The 22,619-nt window shown below is 36.2% G+C and overlaps 3 protein-coding genes across 3 annotated transcripts; 2 read left to right on the top strand and 1 right to left on the bottom strand.

Moving 5' to 3' along the window:
• Positions 1-265: 265 nt before the first annotated feature.
• LOC125645540 (uncharacterized protein DDB_G0275933-like) lies at positions 266-7,786 on the bottom strand. Its single transcript, XM_048871126.2, has 5 exons — positions 5,638-7,786; positions 5,128-5,294; positions 4,473-4,574; positions 1,758-1,848; positions 266-538 (listed from the first exon to the last, which is right to left on the bottom strand). Exons 2-5 carry the CDS (start codon positions 5,249-5,251, stop codon positions 295-297), a joined length of 561 nt encoding a protein of 186 aa, XP_048727083.1. The 5' UTR covers positions 5,252-5,294; positions 5,638-7,786; the 3' UTR covers positions 266-294.
• Positions 5,500-11,576, top strand: LOC125645431 (uncharacterized). Its single transcript, XM_048870930.2, has 7 exons — positions 5,500-5,507; positions 5,658-5,737; positions 8,582-8,681; positions 8,792-10,045; positions 10,141-10,291; positions 10,398-10,542; positions 10,627-11,576. The coding sequence occupies exons 1-7, from the start codon at positions 5,500-5,502 to the stop codon at positions 11,574-11,576; spliced, it is 2,688 nt and encodes an 895-aa protein (XP_048726887.2).
• Positions 11,577-19,134: 7,558 nt separating this feature from the next.
• On the top strand, positions 19,135-22,601 carry LOC125683794 (uncharacterized). The gene is made up of 4 exons (XM_048925263.2): positions 19,135-19,235; positions 19,375-19,461; positions 19,825-19,959; positions 21,323-22,601. The coding sequence occupies exons 1-4, from the start codon at positions 19,178-19,180 to the stop codon at positions 21,751-21,753; spliced, it is 711 nt and encodes a 236-aa protein (XP_048781220.1). The 5' UTR covers positions 19,135-19,177; the 3' UTR covers positions 21,754-22,601.
• Positions 22,602-22,619: the final 18 nt, after the last annotated feature.

Here is a 22,619-nt window from a genome sequence, read left to right on the forward strand (position 1 = left end):
GTTACTATTTTGTACAATAAGTTAATCCTTTGTACAATAAGTCACTCCTTTGTACAATAAGTTACTATTTTGTACAATAAGTAAATCCTTTGTACAATAAGTCACTCCTTTGTACAATAAGTTAATCCTTTGTACAATAAGTTACTATTTTGTATATTAAGTTAATCCTTTGTACAATAAGCCCCTCCTTTGCACAGTAAGTCAATCCTTTGTACAATAAGTCCCACTTTTGAACACTAACACAATGAGCATAGCAGTCCTTACATAATGTCTATAAGATGAAAAACATTTTATTCATGATCTAAACAAATTTCTAAATCTTCCAAATAAACTCGAGTCCTCTGAATTTTCAACGTTCTCTGTCTGTAATTGTTTCTGTTGCTCTCTCTCTTCTTTCACTTTTTTTCTTTCCTCTAGTTTCTTTTTGGAGGCTTCATTTTTCTCGTGGTAAGTGTCGAACCTTCCAGTAAGACGATAATGCCGCCTTCTCTGCAGATAAATCTCTTTGCACTCATCTTGAAATTCTGAATCATTGTATCTTCAAAGAAAATGTTGTTTAATGAACCTCTTCTTATAAAGTGTACCGTTACCTGACTTGGAATAATACTAGGGAGATGATGCATTTCAACATGATTGTGAAGTGACTGGTAGTCTATCTAACAAGAAAGAATTAATCATTGATTGAAAGAGCCATATTTAGTTTAACAATTCTATACTTCACATTACGCTATCCCGTGGGGATCTGGGTTAGAGTACCCCTTGCTTGTCATAAGAGGCGACTAATGGGGCGACCTTCGGATGAGACAGCAAAAACTGAGGTCCCGTGTCACAGCAGGTGTGGCACGATAAAGATCCCTCCCTGCTCAAAAGCTGTAAGCGCCGAGCATAGGCCTAAATTTTGCAGCCCTTCACCGGCAATGGTGACGTCTCCATAAGAGTGAAAGATTCTTGAGAGAGATGTTAAACAATATTCAATCAATCGATCATTACACTGTAAAGTAAGGGGGTGATGAAGTACCATATGGGAACCCAAAATCAACATGTCTGTCTTGCTCTTTGCTGGCCATCGAATCTTAACCAATGCTAAATCTCCAGCAATTATCAAGTATATAAATATACTTTATATTCCGCATGTAAGCGGTCAAGGGTCATTGAAAGACTTGCAAAGATTTGAGAATTAGATTTTGAATATTATAGATTTTGAGGTCATAAGGTAAAAGGTAACAATGAGATTATAACTCTGGGATTGAGGAATTTAATCATATTGATCAACAATGAACCACTCCTAGGTAATGTCCCTTGTTTGGTAAAAATTCATTGCTCATGCAAATCTGTAAAAACACTTAACAGTGTAGAAGCCACAGCTTGACAAATCACATGTTTATGACATTCACATTTGACCCCAAACAATGGGGTTTCTCCTTGTTGATTGTCTTGTGATTTAGGTGAGAAAGACCCCCCCCCTCCCCCCCCATCTTCCATTACCACAAACACACTATCCTGTGTGATGTCTATACTAAGTACTTCACTGTAATTATTACACAACTTATAACACTGAAAATGAATTTGGTTTTCTCTCTCAAAACTAAGGAGAAATGTTGTTCTCTTATTCTTATCAATCATACTAGTTAGAATCTTGTTGCTTATAGTGTACAATTGATAAATCTTTTAATGATTGCAGTGAGTGTAATGCTGTGAACATTTCTATCCAGTCTACTATTTATCACAGCCATCATGAACCTTTCTAGTATACTTACAGATCTGTTAAACAATTGTTGTATAGTTTGCTCTGAGTCTTGCATTTCCATGGAAAGAGTATATAATGTTCATCGGAGCATTCCATAAAGTCTGCAAATACATGTAATACACAACATATCAATATCATAAAGTCTGCAAATGTAATACACAACATATCAATATCATAAAGTCTGCAAATGTAATACGCAACCAGAGCTGCCAACATTATGAAATGGAAAATAGTAAGGCGGGGGTCATGAGAACTTTTATGAATAAATATATAACCTGAGCAATTTTAGTCATATTTCAATTCCAAATTTAATGAATTTAGACATACTAATTGTTAAGCATTAAATTATTTTACAACTGTAGAAAGTCAAATTTAATTCATACATCTTTTATTGATTTTACCTTCTAAAACTTGTGTACAAAACTTGCTACATTAGTACAAATCATATTTTTACAGTTACTGTGTCAGTTATTCTGGCATATTTTTTTATGCCATTTTCCCCGCCGTGAGAAATGTTGAAGTTTGTCAAACAGATTGTACACTTAGCATACAAACTCCCACTTTCTGACTTTGAAATGAATAGATGTTTACTTGCATATTGTTCTTTGAATTTCTGGCTTCATTCAGTTTTCTTCTTTGGGGGATTATTGTTGTTATTTCCATCAATGCATGCCTTACGTTTAGTAGCAGCTGCCATATTGTTTATTTCAAAGCATTAAAATGATCGAGATTTTGTATATATATATATTATATATACACACACACACACATATATATATATATATATGCACTAAAATGACCAACGACATGAACAACCAAATTGTCTTCAGGACAAACGAAAAGAATTACATAATGTGGCCAATATCAACAGAATAATAACAAAAACTACATATAAATACACCTAGCACTACAACTACACTAATCTACAAACATATTTACAACGCAGACTACATGTTTTTTGGTCTTTAGGCTTGCCAATCAATGTTAAAAGTGGAGGGAATTAGGACATGCCTTATTCGTCCAAAGAGCTGATCCAAAAATAAATATATATATATATATATATATATATATATATATATAGACTATGCAAACAAACGTAGTAACGACTATGACTTGTTTATTATAAAAGTAAAAACCAATGACGGACAGTTCTAAAACTTTTGAAATGTCAACTAAGCGAAAATCGGAAGATATATAGTGAAATCGTAAGGCGTATTTTCGGCCCTAAAATCGTAAGCCTTACGCCAAAATTGTGAGGGTTGTCAGCTCTGCACAACATATCAATATCATAAAGTCTGCAAATACATGTAATACACAACATATCAATATCCTAAAATGTTGTAATGTACATATCAAAATAAATGATAATCTATGTCGGAAAGCATTTTTGTTTTAATCAAAATACGAATATAATCCTATTCTGTGTGATAACACCAGTCTGGAACCTGATGCTTGTAAAAACTATGTTCAGCTTGTGTAAAGTGACATGGAACAGGGCGAAAGGATTTTATATCATAGCTACTGTTCCTAACTTTTTTATACATGTCTCAAAAATTCCTTTCTTATGTCTACTAAATAAAATAGAAGTCGCAATCTTATTATTTGGATACAATCATCTGAATAATTTTTTTCTAGGCTAATCGATTTGTCTCTTGATTGGAGGGAATTTCAATTTCAGTTCTAGTAATGTTCAATGCCATGTGTGCAATAAAAGATCACAGAGATTTTCATTGAATACGCAACTTCCAAGATATCAGCTCTTCTGTAATGGAGGTACGTTCAGTGTTCTGTTGAACGCTTGGGTGGGTACAAGATGTATACATATATTATAGACTAGCTATGTAAATATGGATAAAAGTAATGACTGTAAATTGTGTTTATATCAGCCATTGGTATACATTAAACTGACCATATCAAGAATATTTGTTTGAAGTGGGGCATTAGATTAAATATGAAATTATTTTTTATTTCCTCTTCTGTACGAGTGATATTTTAATCAAAGAAAGATGGTGATTATCGATTTTTGTTTGAGCTGTTTTATTATTAAATACTAATAAACTTACTAATATTGTGTGTCCCTGCAGTTTGGGTGGTTACATGGTGTCTGATAATAGGCCTTTAAGCAATATATGAAGGCAGCGATAAGCATTTGTACCCACCACGTGTGGATGATAGTATATTTTGCGTCTCACTGTGCGTAAGAGTTCCACAAAGGGAAAGAACTATTGGCCAACTCGGAAATTGCGTATTGTATGGAATCTATGAATCTGACAAGCAGTATCTACAATCTACCACTGATATTTCAGCTCTGGATAGTGTACAGTATATAAATCATAGTTTAATTCGCTGAAGAGAGATGCTTATTTATAATTATAATATATCTCTGACACCTCCCCCCCCCCCCCCCCCCCATCTTCCCCCTCTGAATGTCAGATGTGACAGCTTTCACATTATTATAGACCTCATTCAATGGTTTGAAATTCATAATAACCAATCTGTAGGCTGTACTGATGTACGTAGAATTTTCCAGATCCCCCCCCCCCCCCCCCCCCATTAAAAAAAATACTGATGATCTGCCGATCACCAATTTATGTACACAGACTCTGAAGAGGAGTTTTAGAACCAACTAAACACATAATTGAGCTGCAAATCTGTAAATTTCTAAAAAATTGTTGAGATTTTCCCCAGAGAGGTACAGCTAAATAAGTATGCTCGTGTTTTCTACCCAGAAGTTCCTTTTCACAGCGATTCCTCCCTCGCTCTCGCATCACATTTCCAACCATTGTATCCTCTTCCACTTTACGCAGAGTTCTGTCATCAGGGTCACCTGAAAATATTTGATGTATTTTACTCAACAGGCTGCACTCACAGATGTACATGCATAACATTTGAAAATTTTGAGAAAATCAATCATTCAATCAACATTTGACAAGTAAAATACGGCTAAGATTCACAATGCGCACTAAACATGCTAAAGGAAAATTTACAAACTTATCATTTGAAATGCTTCTTATACACGCATTGAACCACTGGGGCTCGTCACGGAATTTTTGTCTAATTAAAATTTGACATCGTCTATTCTACATTTGCAAACAGATATTAGGGATTTTTACAAACTTTGATCTTCCCTCGATCGATCGAGACGGGGCTTGTTAGATTTAAGTTGACGTCCTTGAAATATAAAAAGGAGAGGAATGAAAATTTGAAGTAGATCTAGCGATTTTTGGGATTCTGGATTCCTCCCTTGTGTAAATATAGAATAGAGAGGGTCAATTCGTGACGATCCCCTATGATTGAGCTGCTAGCTGTTAAGTAATCTTTCATTCATGGTTATGAAATTTATCATAAATTTTATGGGAAACAATTTCCACGGTTCATACCTAGCCCCTTTGGACCCCCTGCCATGTGATGAGGCAACACTGTCTTGATTCTGCGTACATTTTCCTCTGTTTGATTTTCTGTGTTATTACTCTGCTCCGATTCCGGTGTGCTCATGTTTGACATTCACTTTACTTTCACTTTCCAGCTTGGTTTCACTTTCAATCCCCTATATCATTGCGATTTAAAAAGAAAAGAAAAAGAAGATGAATATCTGATAAACCTATAGAACGCAAGATGTAACTTCATAAAGAAATAACATTTCAAATCAGTTTAATTTTTTTCCCAATTTGGGTTTTTCTTTGATAGACAATTTTATTTTTATTTTAAATGCTTTAAGGGTCCCAATTTAAGGTGTTTTGAGCTAATAAGTAATGTTGCTGTAAATAAATGCGATTACAGTCTGTTTTTACATTGGTTAATCCAGTCATACCTAGCATGCCCTGATAACTGATTATTGAAATAATACACTAGATAAAATGCTATGGGTAATTCAACATGAGTAAAGATACCTGGTTTTATATCGGGGAAGGTTTGAAATCCCCCTCCGAGGCCTCACTTTCTTACGGAATGCTAGAAAGACGGACCCAGTCCAACGATACACACTGAAAGGTAAGTTTTATTTGTTTTATTATTTTAGAACATCCGTTAGGTCTATGTAACGTTGATTTAGAAATCCGTTGTAGAAAACCCAGGGAATTTAAATGCATATTTACATGCAAGTATGAAGACATTCCAAACTTCACTAAAATTGTCAACATCAAGGTGTCTCGGTTAGCCCTAGGGTATTGTTTTTTTTTTTTTTTTTTTTTTTTTTTTTTTAATGAAACACAGTATGTTCTGTCATTTTCACGAAGGAATTACAAGGAATGCCATGGTTCGCTGTTTCTCAACAGGACCCCTCCCTCTGGGATCATGGGAGTGGATTTATCACGAAGCAGAGGCGGATCCACCTAGCGAAAGGGAATGACTGGGGCCCCTTTGGATGGAAATTCTATCTTTAAAAAGTTATTATTAGATTGCCCCTCCACTCATATTGTTGGGAAAAAAGTACCATATAAGCTCGCATTATTCTCGGTGAAAAATTTCTGGACTTGCATTTTAATGCAATGAATTCACAAAATTACACCCGATGATTTAGAAATACCGGAGAATACATACAGGGACGTGCAGATAGAAAATAATGTCCTACAGACCCGGGATAATGTCCTAAGTATGGGCCCTGTTTAATGAGGTGAGGGCCTGTTCCGAGACACAGATTGTTCTAACTAGTGAAGTAGAAACATGGGATGATCCTGTCTACACTTACCGAATCAAATCAAGATTTACCCCCCCCCCCCCGAAAAAAAAACCCACCCCAAAACATACAACTATTCAACTGTAGAAATTGGCATCATGAACATTGAACAAGCCCTCGAAGGGCAGCAGGTCAACATAAATGTATGTATACATGTTGTATATCAGAACAAATAAAGAGATGTGTCTCGTCTTGTACCGTGTACCGTGACGATAGAGAGTCTCGAAATAAGGACAAAATGACGTGATTTTAAAGGGATGGGAGCTTTTGACCTCTTTAACCCTTTGTATTTAACACAATTTATAGATTAAAGAGATTACCATTGGCTAAAGGGCTTTAGCCTTCAAATAGGGAGTTAGATTCGCTCCTGAGTTTTGGGGTATTGTCAATTTTTTTCCCAGAAGTATTTTTGATTTTCACATAAGAATTAAAAAGAAAAACTAGAGTCAGAGTACTTGTTATTGATCTATATAGTAAATTCCTCAATCCTAGAGTTATGCGCTTAAATATACTTACTATTTATTCGCGCATAAAGTCGATCTGTCTGTTGCATTGGTGTCAACATGCACAACATAAGCAACACAAATCAATGATTACATGGAATAAATACATATTTGTTTCTTCTAGCAATATGGATATAAAAAGTATAAAACTAGCAGTTAGGAATTAAATAATGACTTAAATAATGACCTTTTTGCTTTTGATAATTAATACGAAAAAAACAACAACAAAGAAACAAAACAAAAAAAAACAACAAAAAACAAAAAAACAAAACAAAAAAACAAATAAAAACTCATCAACTAGAATTTGAGAATTTTAAAAAAAGAACGTACTAGGACTATTGTCATTTTTTGTTTTAGAAATTGCACAAAAGTTACAATGTCTTGCCTTCAAATTGAAGATGGAACTTTTAAGGAGTGATGGATCAAATGTTTGAATTATTGTAATAATAAATGCATCCATGGCCAAAATACTAGATTTTCATACATTTCGTGTAAATCATTATAGAAGTTAATAAGAATCGATGCTCTGTTTGGTAAGATGTATTAACGAATTTACAACGTTTGAATTAGTTCCAAGTCTTTACTACTTGTATCATAAATTACAAAATTGTACATGATTGATTGAATATTGTTTAACGTCCCTCTCGAGAATATTTCTCTCATATGAAGACGTCACCATTGTCGGTGAAAGACAGCAAAATTTAGGCCTTTGTTCGGCGCTGAACAGGGAGGGATCTTTATCGTGCCACACCTGCTATGACACGGGACCTTGGGTTTTGCGGTCTCATCCAAAGGATCGCCCCATTTAGTCGCCTCTTACGACATGCAAGGGGTACTGACGACCTATTCTAACTCGGATCCACACATTATTGACGATCTATTGGATAAAACAGAAACTGCAGAATCGTGCAGATTTATGACATTCTGATTAAACAATCCTTCCATCACAAAATATAGTCCTTTCCAAACCCTTTCAAAATTTGAATAAACATGATTTTTTTTAATTGGATAGGTTTAAGTACTAAATGTAAAATATGTTTGGACCAATGAAACAAGTATTGCATCTGTACCTTAATAATAGTAATTTCTGGACCATGATAATATTTTTAAAATAAAGAAACATTAGATCTCAAGAGTCGAGAGAAAGACTTTTAATGGAATCTGCATTTAATGATTTACTTCTATGCAATATTGTTTTCAGACATTGTTTCCACAGAAGCAAACTTGAAGAAAATTTGTGTCAAAATTACAAAAGGTTGCTGTACGTGTAAATTTGAATATGTCGGTGATTTTTCAACTTCGCTGGTCAAGGGTTTTCGGTCTATTCCGCTCGTTTGTGGAGAGCGGAGTGGACCGAATAAGGATGATTTTTAAGAAATACAATGCTGTATATTTTGGTATTAAATCAAGGAACATGATTGCAACACTCAATGGCCCATATAAGCAATAAGTAGCTTCAGATATAAAAATGATTTCGAAATAATACTTAGTACTTTATGACCTTTTATATGAATTAACATTTCTATTGAGCACTCTTGCATGTGTATAGAATGCATGCTATGTTGTCGGATACACAGGGGTGATACATGTAGTTTGGATGTTGCAGGTGATTGATCACCATAATGGTAGACATTGAAGCCTACGGATTTTCTGTAGACTTCCAGACTGCAGCCAAAAAGGAACTGACATTCCTAAAAACAATAGACGAATACCCATCTCTCTATGGAGGACCCGTTCTCAAATATGCCATATTCAGGTCGGTCAAAATACTAGCGTTCCTAACAATTTAAAAGTAAACTTATTTATGTGAACGTGGACACTTTAAAGGCTTTTTAGGGTATTCATTATAAGGTCTTATCTTTACAGATATGAGAAGTTGTGGTTACCGTTCGCTGCTGAACACAGGGATAGGACTCTGTCTGCCCCATTAGACATCGCGTGGGTGTGGCACTGTCATTTACTGGCCCCCGTGGCTTACGTTAACGACTGTGCGCGGGTATGTAACACGGAAATCGACCACAGCCTGACGCCCCAAGTGGACCGCGCTGACACGGAGCAACTGTGGTCAAAGAAATACCCAGGTATTAATTTCAATATCAACCTTGTTGAAACCGGAGTTAAACCCCCTTCATACGAAAGCCACATTCAATATGACTTAGAGAAAGCAGCTGAAAGACAGAGATCTTTCTTTTATCAAGTTTCTCTACCCCATTACAATGATGAAAAGTTTGTTCAAAATGCTATTACGCGGTACAGGCATTTCTTAACATTAAAACGTCTTAATCCAGAATCTTTTGTTGTTCCGTGTTATGACGTGGATTTAATTTGGCATTCACATCAAGTTCACCCGGCAGCTTACAAGAGAGACACAGAAACCACATTAGGAAAACTTTTCAATCATGACGATTCCGTTAACGACAGAAGCGAAGGCTCCAAGCTCAATGTGTCCGATAAAGAAACGCGCATGTTATGGCGGGAAGCTTTCGGAACAAACTTTTCAGAATTCGGTGCCATGTACAGGGGACTTCCTGCAAAGGGCCGTATGTTCACAGTTCCCGATGAAGTGATTGACCAATACTGTTCCAAAAATGTTGAATTTCAACTGAACAATGCAGAACTTTTGGATTATACATCAGCGCTGAAAGTTCATCAACTGAAACTGAGTGCCGTGTTCAGGAATGGAGTCGATATCGAGCTTTTAAAGCTGAAGAAACCCATCAAGGGCATGTGGAGTGTGTCCACTCACAACATACCAATGTACGATATCGATACAGAGATGATTGACGTCATCAGTGTCGAACTCTTCAAGTATGGGGCGCTGGGGAAGCTGGGCAGCAAGACTTTAGTTGGTGAGGGTAGAATAGGTTGCAGAGAATTGGTGAAAAATTGTAGAAATAGTTCGTCAAACGTATCCTCAACTGTGCGTTTATCTAACGGGGAGTCAATTCACCTAAATCACACCGTCCGGATTACCAAAACTAAAGACTGCTCATTAAAGATGGAGGCAGGAAACTTTGAATCGGCCGTCATTCCTGAGCAAAGCGAGAGTCTTTGGGGACCAGTTCCTCTACCACGCCTTCCAGAGGGAGTAGAAAACAAGTGTTCTGTGGCGAATCACAGGTATATGATAAACGCATGCCAGAATCTAAAACATTTTCCATGCGTTATCGCATTTCAGTTGTTATTTTTAATTTCTTATCTTTTTTGTCGCACAGAATACGAAATTTGGCTGGAGAAGTGATGTTCACTGCACGCGTTATACACAGTTTACCGTTGATGACGTCAGTAGTTCAAGTGTTCTATCACGATAAGTTGAGTGTCGTCTGTCACCTGATAGGTCCTGATACTCTACCAACACCAGCACAGGTTTTCTCCTGTTTTCTTCTTATATTACATTATTGTATCGTGCTGAATTTGCACATTTCCTGAAAACTGCAAGTTATATATTTTTTATGTAAATGATTTACGTTAGGTCCAGACCTCGACCGAGAATCCTGCAATTACTCTCTCACCACAAGATGGAGAACGAGCAATGATGATAAAAAACAACGATGGTGACTGGGCGATATTAATTGGACGTTGGACAGGGATAAGAAAGGGCGTGCCAGGGGTTAGAGGTAAATGAATCGCAGTTGTAACAATGATTTGATCGATCTAAAACTGGGCCTGTATTTGAGCAATTTTAATATTTTGTATTTTAGCAACCAAATACTCAAAAGGAAGGGCTCCTGTACGTGGTAGTCCTGGTCATTTACAGGTTACAATGTACAGGTTACCAACAGGAGATTGTTCAACATTTGTGCTTGACAGTGAAAAGTTCCATTACTATGATTACACTGTCAAATTCCACGGTTTTGAAGCAGACTTTTCCAAATGTAAAATCAACATTTCGCCAACAGATGGAGCTGAAAATCTCGCTTTGGTATTTTGTATCAGTGTTATGCAAGTGCTGTGTCAGCCAAGACCAAGAGATTGGGAACCAGTTGAGGAGACTAGTTCAGACACGCCTTCGTATGTAAGCAAGAAGAGAGAATTTCCCACGGACAAACTAGCAATGGTGATGGCTTTTGGGTTTCTAGTTTCTACCCCATCCAATCATCTCTTGCGGAGGCACCACAAGAAAAAGAAGGAGAACCAGGATAAGTCGCACGTGACTCCCGTTTATGGAGGTGGAACAGTAAGTGAATCGGATTCAACGCATTGGTGTGATAATCCTGCTGAAGACGCACATGTGTACGATGACGAGGACAATGGAGATGACCAAGAGGTGGATCAGTGGGAGGCAGCAATGTTCTGCGTGAGAGAAGAAGATCTGATGGATGCTGATGGAGACGACTGTAATACGGACACCGCAGACGGTGACCCGGGTGAATGTGGTGGTTGCGGTGGGTGCGGAGGAAGTGACGGGATGTGGGGAGGAGATGAGGGAGGGGACGGTGGTGGATGGGGTGGGGATTCTGGAGGGGGATGGGGAGATGATGGAGGTGGTGGTGATGGAGGGGGTGGGGATGGAGGGGGTGGGGATGGAGGAGGGTGGGGTGGTGATGGAGGGGGAGGGGATGGAGGAGGGTGGGGAGGCGATTCAGGGGGAGGGGATGGTGGTGGTGGTGGAGGAGGAGATGGGGGAGGGTGTGGTGGATGTGGAGGTTGAGCGTTGACGTCATGTTTTTAATGTTTGAAAAAGGTATTTACATTCTTGCTCATTTGCTTAAATATGTCTTCGAAAACTGCGAGTTAGTATTTATTTTTCTTAATGAAACTCAAGTTAGTTAATTTGAACACTTTTGATAAGATACACAAAAAATTAGTATTACTAATATTTATACTAACAGATTTTTGAAGAAACCATGTTAATTAATTAATTCTTTTTTCCCCACAATCCATAAGACCGTACTGTAAGCAAGTTATGTAATCCAGGAATTGATGTAAGGGATTCTTCCGTTTTATTAATCGTGATGTCACATTCGAAGTGCGTCATATTTTAAAATTGGGAAATAATTTGTTGATGACTAAGAAAATATAGAGATAGCGATAATATGTTTTGTTTTTGTGCTTCGCCCTTCTGGATGTGGCGTTGCAGATTGCCACATGCACTTTCAGACATTCAGGAATTAGTACTTGTTCTGATGACGAAATTGCATGGTAATTATGATATCCAGTTTTGGAATGAATTGACAGTGAGTGTGTATTTTTTTATGTTCTCTTAATATAATAAAAAAAATTCTAAATAGATTTTTTATGAAACAAGCACCAGTATGTCTAGAAAAACAGGAGCAGGTTTTACATAGACAGTCAGTAGCAAACTGTATATAGACAGTTAGTATCGAGCTATATATACAGGCAGAGAACAGACTATATATAGACAGTCAGCAGACTGCTTATAGACAGCAGCAGGCTGTATGAAGACAGTCAGCAACAGGCTGCTTATAGACAGTCAATAGGCTGTATATAGATTGTCAGTAGGCTGGATATAGACAGTAAGTAGGCTGTATATAGACAGTGAGCAACAGGCTGCTTATAGACAGTCAGTAACAGGCTGTATATAGACAGTCAGTAGGCTGCATATAGACAGGCATCATGCTGTATATAGACAGTCAGTAGGATGTATATAGACAGTTAGCAGCAGGCTGCATATAGACGGGCAGTAGGCTGTATATAGACAGTCAGCAACAGGCTGCTTATAGACAGTTAGCAGCAGACTGCATATAGACAGTCAGTAGGTTGTATATAGACAGTCAGTAGGCTGTATATAGACAGTCAGAAACATGCTGTATATAGACAGTCAATAGGCTGTATATAGACAGTCAGCAACAGGCTGCTTATAGACAGTCAGCAACAGACTGTATATAGACAGTCAGTAGGGTGTATATAGACAGGCAGCAGGCTGTATATACACAGTCAGTAGGCTGTATATAGACAGTCAATAGGCTGTATATAGACAGGCAATGCTCATACCGTATTTGGACACAGCAGCAGGCGGTATTCATACAACAACTAGTTTGTAGTAGATAAACAATAGTCAGGTTGAATCGATGTATTTGTAACTGATACATGTAGTTATAATCTTTCAGATATTAATGTTATCGATGAACTATTCCTCTCATTGATATGAGATTCTTTTTTGCTTTTTCATGTCAGATCATTGAATAACATTGTCTATGTATATTACTTAGTCATATGAGTTTTTATAGTAGTATTTGATAAAAGCTAAAATAAGGAACATATTGATTATTGTTTTATGTACTCACCGTACAATATGCATGCATATGATACATGTAATAAATAAAAAGTAATGTAAGCTACATAGAGATCAGCCAGATTTCCTTTATTTGCTGTTCACTTTGACAGTGGTTGTTGCAGTGGTGGATTTCTTCATAAGCAACATGTTCCGTCTTGTCGCACTGAAACCTGTGTGCCTCAAAGGATAGGACATGCATTATGTAATTTCATAGAGAAGTCCTGATGATCAGTACGGTATTGTCAGTGGGGTGTTAAGGACTGTTAGAAGATTAGATGGATTAAAATTCATGTTGATTGTAAAGGATTGCCAGTAGGTGAATGCATTTTGAGGGGATAAAGTTTCTTTGAAATTTTAGATACATTTCGTTTTGATGTGCTTCTGTGTAACGTTGGAAACTGTTGAACCACTTGGAGTATGACTGAAAGCAAACAAAAAGTTCTACCATAGGAAAGCAGGCAACCTGGAATGAATTTTTTTTTCTTTTTTCTAATTCATAATTCCTGCGTACTGGAATTTCCATTTTAATTTGAAATTGTATACAATGGAAATTGCATATCACTTGTTCGTCTTTGTACACCGTTTGATGAATCGTTTAGGAAAGTATTCTCCGCGAAGTGGCGAAGTTATAACGAAATTATCCTTGTAGAAAGAAAAAAAATGAATATTAAGTTGATGGGACTTTAAAAAAAGGATTAATAGGAATAGACCAGTAAAAATGACACAAGCTGACGAGAACGATTTGTGATTGAGGTCTTCCTTGTTACTCTTACTCGCTTCGAATCTCTTTAGTGATATGACATAATCCGGTGCATAGCAGATGGAATACCGGTGAGGGTAAATATAGTATACCAATGATACCTAAGGAATTTAGTGAATGATTTCTAGGTTCTTTTATTTGGCATGGATCGCCATGTGAGCTCCTAGCGATTGTCTCTCATTAATGAAAATAGATAAAACATTTTATGCAATAGGGAAAGATTCAAAGGATGAGTTATTTCAATGTCACTGACTGAATTATATATCGAAGGGAATGCTTCTGGTAAAATGACGACATTGAGGGCGGTGACGGTGTGTGGATAGTATTACAATGAAGGGGTACCGGGATATGAGTAAAGTTTCTGAGATTATTAGTATCATCAAGACAGAATTTGTCAGCAGGGTGTTCCTCTCCTCAATGTGGTCTGCAATAACTGCTCTCATATTTTCCCCTTGTGAATGTCATGTCTCTAATGAATTCCTACCAGTCCATTAACCCTTGCCTAATAAGCTCATATAAGTAACATATAGGTACTGTAAGTGTAAATTATAGAACAATGCAAAGGACAGCAAGAGACGGTGCGTTTGGATGTGAATTTTCCACTTCTATCCAATTTATGATTTACAATATCACACATACAGTACGCAATACAACAGTACTCTATACAGAGTTGTCAACAAGTAAGTCCCACATTGATATCATGTGACACCAAGCAGTTATTCTCCAAGTAAACACCAAGTAGTTATTCTCCAAGTAAACACCAAACGGTTATTCTCCAAATAAAGACCAAGGAGTTATTTTCCAAGTAAATACCAAAACGGCTGTTCTCCAAGTAAAATAACTAAGGTTGCGTAAAACATCAAAAGCTTTACAATTCATAACCATAAACAGTTATCTGACACAATCATGTTGAAAAGAAGACAATTTATTGAAATGATGGAAAAAAAGATTTTCTCTTGAAAGTGCATTATATGGAATTGATGAATGAAATACATTTCACATTTTATTTATTTCAAATCACAATGCAGACAGCGTCTTTCATAACGTGATATTCCAAAATAGGTACCCTTTTCAATTATCAGTTTACACGAAGAAATTTTAAATTTTGTGAAGTTATTCCTATGTTAATTTTTTTTACAATAACGAAACCTATAAATATGGTTCCAAAACAAAGTTATGTATAATTGTACCATATAACATGTGTCGAACTTTCCACTCAAGGATAGTTCATCTTTCCTCTTGAACCAGTTTTCCAAAAAAAATAAGATTTAAGAAGCTATTTGCATTGTGCTTTGAAAGGAGGTGTAAATGCATTCAAGTGGGACTGCATATTTGGAATTGACTGTCTGACCATACCAATTCTATAATATATTTGGGGAGATCATTAATAAAGATTTTGAATAGGTATGGACTTAGATTGTCTCCCTGTTTAACGCCCAACTTGATAGGGAATGTTTCAGTTAATTCAAATGTTACATTGAATACATGACCTACTAATATTGTACATGCTTATAACAACACTGTAGAATTATGAGCCAACATAAATTTTATTAGATTGAAATTTATACTCTAATGTATGACTGCATTAAATACCTTTCTAAAGCCGATAAAACAAGGATACAATCGCCCTTCTTTCTGAGAACTATATGTATAAGATTCCATCAGTGTTCGTAAAATAAACCTGTGGCCCGATGTTCTTCCATTATTTTTTTTTAGAAAATGCTATCTGACAATCCTTAATGATATTGTTTTTCTGCCAAACATATTTTAAGGTTTCTTTTTAATATGCTAGCTATCAATTAATTTTCGAATTGCAAATGTAATTATTATACAACGATAATTGTTTGTGTTGTTGGTGTTCTAAATTTATGCAAACAGTTATCTATCCTTCACCCATGATTTACGGTATGATCCATGTGACAAAACAAGTTAACGAAGAAGAGCATTATGACCATATTTAATCATAATTTCAGATTCTATTTAACCCTGGTGATTTGCTGCACTTCAATTTAGATAGAGCCTCAGATATTTCTGCTGAACGTATAAGAAAGTCTAGTTCATAGAAGGAAATGCTATTCCCCATCAATGAGACTTTCTGTTGCAACTGAAATAATCCGTTCAGATAAGACTCATCAACTTGATTCAATCTTACTAGGATGAAAGGTGAAGATAACGAACAGTGATCAATTTCATAACTCCTATAAGCAATACAAAATAGAGGATTGATCAAACACGGACCCCTGGACACACCAGAGGTAGGATCAGGTGCCTAGGAATAAGCATCCCCTGTCGACCAGTCACACCCGCCGTGAGCCCTATAAACGTAAACGGAGTTATCCGTTGTCAAAAATAGTGTGCCAAGAATAGCCTAACAATCGGCATGAAACACGTCAGACAGCTTTGACCCAGATAGGTTGTATTGGCAGACTAGATCATTATAACGACCATAGAATTTGTGAAATGCTGACTTTAAACGAGACTGTTGAACCCCCTGTAACATCAACGTCAGGCAGTAGCCTGACCCGATTTAAAAACTGATCACACGCAGAACAAGCTATTGCTTATCGAATCGGGTGAGAAATTTGAGAAATATAAACGCCATGTGCAGGTGATAAAGGAATACATCTACAGAGATATGGGAAGTTGACGATGGAGAAACTGAAACGTTTGAAGTTTGTCCTAAAGTTGAATAGTTAGTTTGCCGTTAATTTTCATTTTTAATAAAATATCTAAGTACGAATCTGATATGGAGGACTCTGTGGTGTCTTATTCCGAGTTCACAGGGATATATCGAATCGATATATGAATGAAAATGGTTATTGTTAAAGAGATGCGTCGTCGATATATCTAAATGTCGAGTTGAAGGTCACAGCAAGAAATTGTTTATTCTCAGGTGGAAGGTTTTGAAAAAACTCTGCATCATAAGAATATAATTTCAGGTCAGCTAACAAAGGAGCACAATTCGTACGATCAGGTGCCTAAGGGAAATAAACATCCCCTGTCGACCTGTCACAACTGCCGTGACCCCTATATCTTAATCAGGTAAACGGAGCTATATAAAAACAGGTCAGTTAACAAAGGAGCACAATTTATGCCCATTGGAATTCCAACAAACTGTTGGAAGACCTGATCAGCAAAGACTACGAAGATATTGCGAATGAGGAACTTCAGGAAATTTTTTATTTTAAGTTCATAGTACCTCTGCATCATTTAACAAAAATGACTGATCACTAGCTATACATATTTCCGTTTTTGTTGAAGAAGCCACTGTCTATGATGTCAAAACGTCTAGTCTTTAATTTATCGTGTGGAATGGTTATGTAAAATGTTGAAAAGTCATACATTTTGATGTTGTTGATTTGAAAAAGGTTTGCGATTTCAAATTTATTAAAAGTCCTTTAAAATTGTGTAGAATCCACCTTTGATTTACACAACTTCTGGCATATGTCGTGGCACAGTACGTTTAAAGTTTCTCCTTCACAGCTGTTAATATTTTCGTGAGGAGCAAAGATAGGGGCTTGACAGAACATTAACTGGATCCAGCAATGTATCTTTGTTTGTAAGGGTTCTTATGATGTTTAGGAATCCAGTATAGCTACAGTAACTCATATTTATCTACCCCATTGTCTGGAATATTAAATGTGTTTGAAACTAAAACATGGTTTTGGAGAATTTCAACTTTTGAAAGGACAGTTGGAGTATAAGTGCGATTACCAAATGTGGAATTAATGCCAAATTTCTGAATTTCTATTGTTTTTGCCAAGCAGAGTATTGATAAAATTCCAATCATCTTCACAAGTGAAGGGTTATTGATTCGTTACCTCGATCTTGATTTGTGAAGATGGATTCCAGTGTGCTTTTAGTTTATCTTCATTTAAAGTATGTAGGTCCTCTACATAGGATTGCTTATGTTATTTTCAATTATATCTAAAGAGCTTGGCAAATTGCTTTCTAAGTTTGAAAAATCTACCCCTTACAACTGGATTTCTAGGAAATTGGTACATTATTTTAGCAACATCAATCAAACTATATCGGAAATGTAAGCTCCCATCAAACTATTTTTTCTGTTTTTGTTAGTTTTGGATTTTGATTTATTTTTGTTTTGAATGCAGCATTTTTCAGAATATTTTAAAGTCTATTGAGTTTTCAATACCAAAATTGGCTAAATCAGACAGAATTTGTTGCAGACCATATTAAGCAAGGTTCGATTGATCTGGGCACATGTCCTATGGCATTTATTTGTTTCTATAACACAACTTGCTGATATTTCCCAAATGTAGCAAACAATGTCAATCAGATAACGTGGGGTGGAAGTAGTATGATTTAAAATGCTCTCTTATACAATCACATAATCAAGTACATTTGTACCATGTATGCATGTGTATATATGATTGTACAAATGTATGTGTGTGTGTGTATGCAAGTAAATTTACGTTATAAATATGTAAATGTTATCATGTATTTAAAAAAAAAAAAGAATTTTATTGCTGAAATTGTACATGCCGCCCGAGGACCCTTGATCGGTGAATGAATAAATATATAAATAATGTGTTTTAAGACATCACCAGGTACCATCAACATTATATATACAAAAACGTCTTTCCAAGGACCTAGACGTACAATTCCTCTATCAATTTCACGTCTGCATGCATCGTAAAATCCCTTAGCATGAAAAGTGATGTCACACACAATAGAAGAGCCTCGGTTGCTCACGAGACAAGATAGAATCAAATAACTATTTGGACTTCATCGCAGTAGCCGCAGTGGTTTCCGAGGCTTCGCTATCCCGACATTAGCGGCTGAATGTCAATCTTCTCTTCACTGTGGATCATTGATCAGGCTGTAAGAGCAATTTGTTTATAATCAGGCAAATAGGTCAAGATGGCGGAACACAGATAGATCACTCAGGTATGTAAAACTACTTACTTTATTTAAGGAAAGAAGTGTTGTAAAATTATCATTAAGTATAATGTCATGTATATATGATTTTTGATATATAGGATGCGTTTATGTTATGAGTGCTGAATATGCTATGATACACATGATAACATACTTAAAGCACATATGTGACATCGGTATTTGTTATTGCATGAAATAAATATTTACACTTTTATAGATAGCAATCATTAAATACAGGGACGGAGAGGTGTACATAGATCTTGACTGTTAGAAATGCTGATATTGTTGAATGTTCATGTGTTTCTCATTCTCTAAAGGGACATTGACCTTATTTTCAACATGATAACGACCAAGAATGCAAAACAATGCTACGGGTGTAATTGAAGTCAATAACGGCTCTGTTTCACGTAGTGGTGAGTTTTAATGCTTGTCTGATTTTTTTGGGGGGTATATATATATATTTCATTTTAATCATATCGGACTGTCACTACTTGATCCTACACAATAGGTCATACGAGGTTGGCGTCAATGTTCTGTATTTTGCTCTTGCAGTGATATCAGGTGTAACTACGACATTATCTGTGACAACGACAGCACGTTCACCTTTCCCGCCAGACTTCTACGATCCTCCTTATCAGAGTAAGATTCCACAATCGACAAGGCCATTTTTTCTCTATCTGTTGTATATAAATGAGCTGGTGTTAGATAAGAATGTACGTTTGTTTGCACCTTTTGTCGTAACAAGAAATACATATGTAAATTATTTATCGTACATTTTATTTATTTGTGGTGAAGTTAATCTGTGTGGAATTGTATTTATCACAGTGCCATTTAATATAAAGAAACGAAAACATGACGTCATTTCATCTATGTTTGATTATTGTACATCAAAACAAATCATTATCAAAACTTATCATGGTTGAATAAAAGAGTAATTGAGACTCTGATCTATGACGTTATGGGTATGTCTGTGTATATAGGGAGAACTGTGTCTCCTTACAGAATATGACGAGGAAGGAACGATCCACTTGGTGGCAGTGGTGTCCAGCATTATCGTATTTATAGGACTCATATTTACCATCAAATCTATCATTGGTTTCATCAGATCTCCTCGCAGACTCAACCAGAACTCTAGCAGTAAGTATCGGAATGATTAATTCAAATCTTTGTAGTTTTTTCTTCATGAAATGTACACGTTTTTATTTTCAAAAATAAATAAATAGATAAATAGAATAGAATGAAATAGAAATAAGAAAGATTGAGATGCAGACAAATCGGTGAGCATTGTTATACATGTATTATCAAATTTCAATATTTATGTGTTCAATTTCATGAAGGGAAAACAACCTGCACAGTTTATTAAAACAATGTTTTGAAATATTCTAAGTTTACAGTTGTCTATATGTGAACTAGTCGATACCAAATTGTGAACCTAATATTATATCTTCCTATACATTTCTATATAAATGAATATAATCCTCTCAAATGTTTCATGCATTAGCAAATGTCACAGACAGTTTCTCTGTACATATTGTCAATCATAAATGTACATAAATATAAACAATCAGTAATTGTGGTGGGATACAGATTTTTACTTGACATTTCATAATGACCGTTTTGATGTAAGTCTACCTTTAACATAGAAGACTATAGTTGGGAGCTTTTTGGTTCCACGACGTCACATCCGTTTGTATGTTTGTTAGTGACCTTTGATACGTTAAAGTAGAGTAATTGATATATTGAATTTGTTGGCTGGGTATGCATGTCTGCCTATGCTGTGTGATATATTGAATATGTTGGCTGGGTCTGCTTATGCCGTGTGATATATTGAATATATTGGCTGGGTCTGCCTATGCCGTGTGATATATTGAATATTTTGGCTGGGTATGCATGTCTGCCTATTCCGTGTGATATGGTATATTGTATTCTCTTTAGAGAAGTCGAGAGGCATATCCTTCATCGACTTCTCTTCGCAAGCATTCATATTTTGATTCTGGAAAACGTGTAAATGCCGGAGTCGGTGACGGTTTATGCTTCGACCGACGTTTCGACTCAGATGTACCTGGATTTACGCAATAGACAACTTGTTTTCAAACATTTAGCAGTAATGCACAAAACCGTCACAAGGAAATCAACACTTACTTGCTTTTAAACCATTTTCAACATGTCCCCTGTCCCGGGTTTAAATCACAACTCTGTTTACTTTCTCTTAACTGGTCCCCTATTTTGACAACCCCCAAGACCAGTTAACGTAAATTACATTTACACGTTTTCCAGAATCAAAATATAAATGCTTGCAAAGAGAAGTCGATGAAGGCTATGCCTCTCGACTTCTCTAAAGAGAATAGGTATATTGAATATTTTGACTGGGTATGCATGTCTGCCTATGCCGTGTGATATATTGAATATGTTTGCTTGGTATGCATGTCTGCCTATGTTGTGTGATATCGGACAGAGTCAGTCTATTAAATCTTTTGAATTCTCTGCTTTGTTTTATCAGATGATGTTCGGCCAGGTCCCTCCTTCCTTCGTTGGCTCGCTGATGATCCTCCCCCATATCCGGGAAAATATTCCCGGACGAACGTAAACTACCTCCCATCCTATGAATCCGCACTAGAAATTGAGAGAGAACGCCAACGAGCACGTGAAGCGGAGAATAACAGTACGAGGGATGCTATACAAAGAGCACTTGAGTCTGCGGAAGAGGCTAGCACTAGTGGTAGTGATGCGGTGCCTAGCACTAGTGGCAGTGACGCGGTGGTGTTTACGGTGGCAGGGGACAGTGAAACGTCTTTGGATAACCGTTTGAATGCAGACGGTGATATACAAGGGGCTATTGGGGGCTCCTTTACGGGTCCTGCAGTGGAAAACCACATAGAGACAGAGACCGACCTGGAGGTCCAAAGTTATCATTCTCAGACTTTTCTGTGATATAGAATTTACTTCCATATTTAATTTTATAAGGTGTTTATTCCAACATATTTTATTCAGTCATGATAATGTTTGAATATTGGTATTGCGTTTCCGAATCATGAAGTGATGAGACATAAACAACACAACACACAGGTTTGAGACCCAATCGTAACTGCTCGGCTCTTTCCGTAATTGGTTACGGAAAAGGACGAGTGTTATCCGATTGGTTTGACACCGTCCATGTATTTCATACACTCGATGGAAACCTAATATTTAGAGTAAAACTTGTTTCAAATGAATAACACTCTATATAATTTTATGGCTAAGTTGCTATACAGATACAAACCTGTATGTGTTTTCTCAGCATTATTCATCCTTAGTCTGGGTCTTACAGAGATATATGCAATACAAACTTTGTCATAATATTTCTTCATTTTTGATTGTCCAACAAAATCATAATATTTTGTATTTGGTTTCATCTACCGTTATATATCGGGTGCAAATGGTACCCAGATGTTTATACACTTAATACATGCAATATTACGAATGTTATACCGGTGTATGGGAAATCCATTATAAGACAATCTATTATCAGCATGCTTGGATTGAACGTATTCTATATTGCAATAATTCTTGAAAAAGCCAATTGTTTCAAATTCTGTTGTATTTGAATTGATTATTCTAGTGACTTAATTATCAAGAACCATGGAGATAACATATGATTTATAGAAGCATATATTTGATATTAAAGCCTAATTCAAATAATTTATACTGCATATTCATGAAACATGTAGTGCATCTTTTTTTATTTAATTGTACGTTAAGTTTTTTTTATATGAAGATAATAAAGTGCTGTGCTAGGAGTTGATGGAGAGTCGCTGTTT

This window comes from Ostrea edulis, chromosome 6, assembly GCF_947568905.1.
Source record: "Ostrea edulis chromosome 6, xbOstEdul1.1, whole genome shotgun sequence".
Lineage (NCBI taxonomy): Eukaryota > Metazoa > Mollusca > Bivalvia > Ostreida > Ostreidae > Ostrea > Ostrea edulis.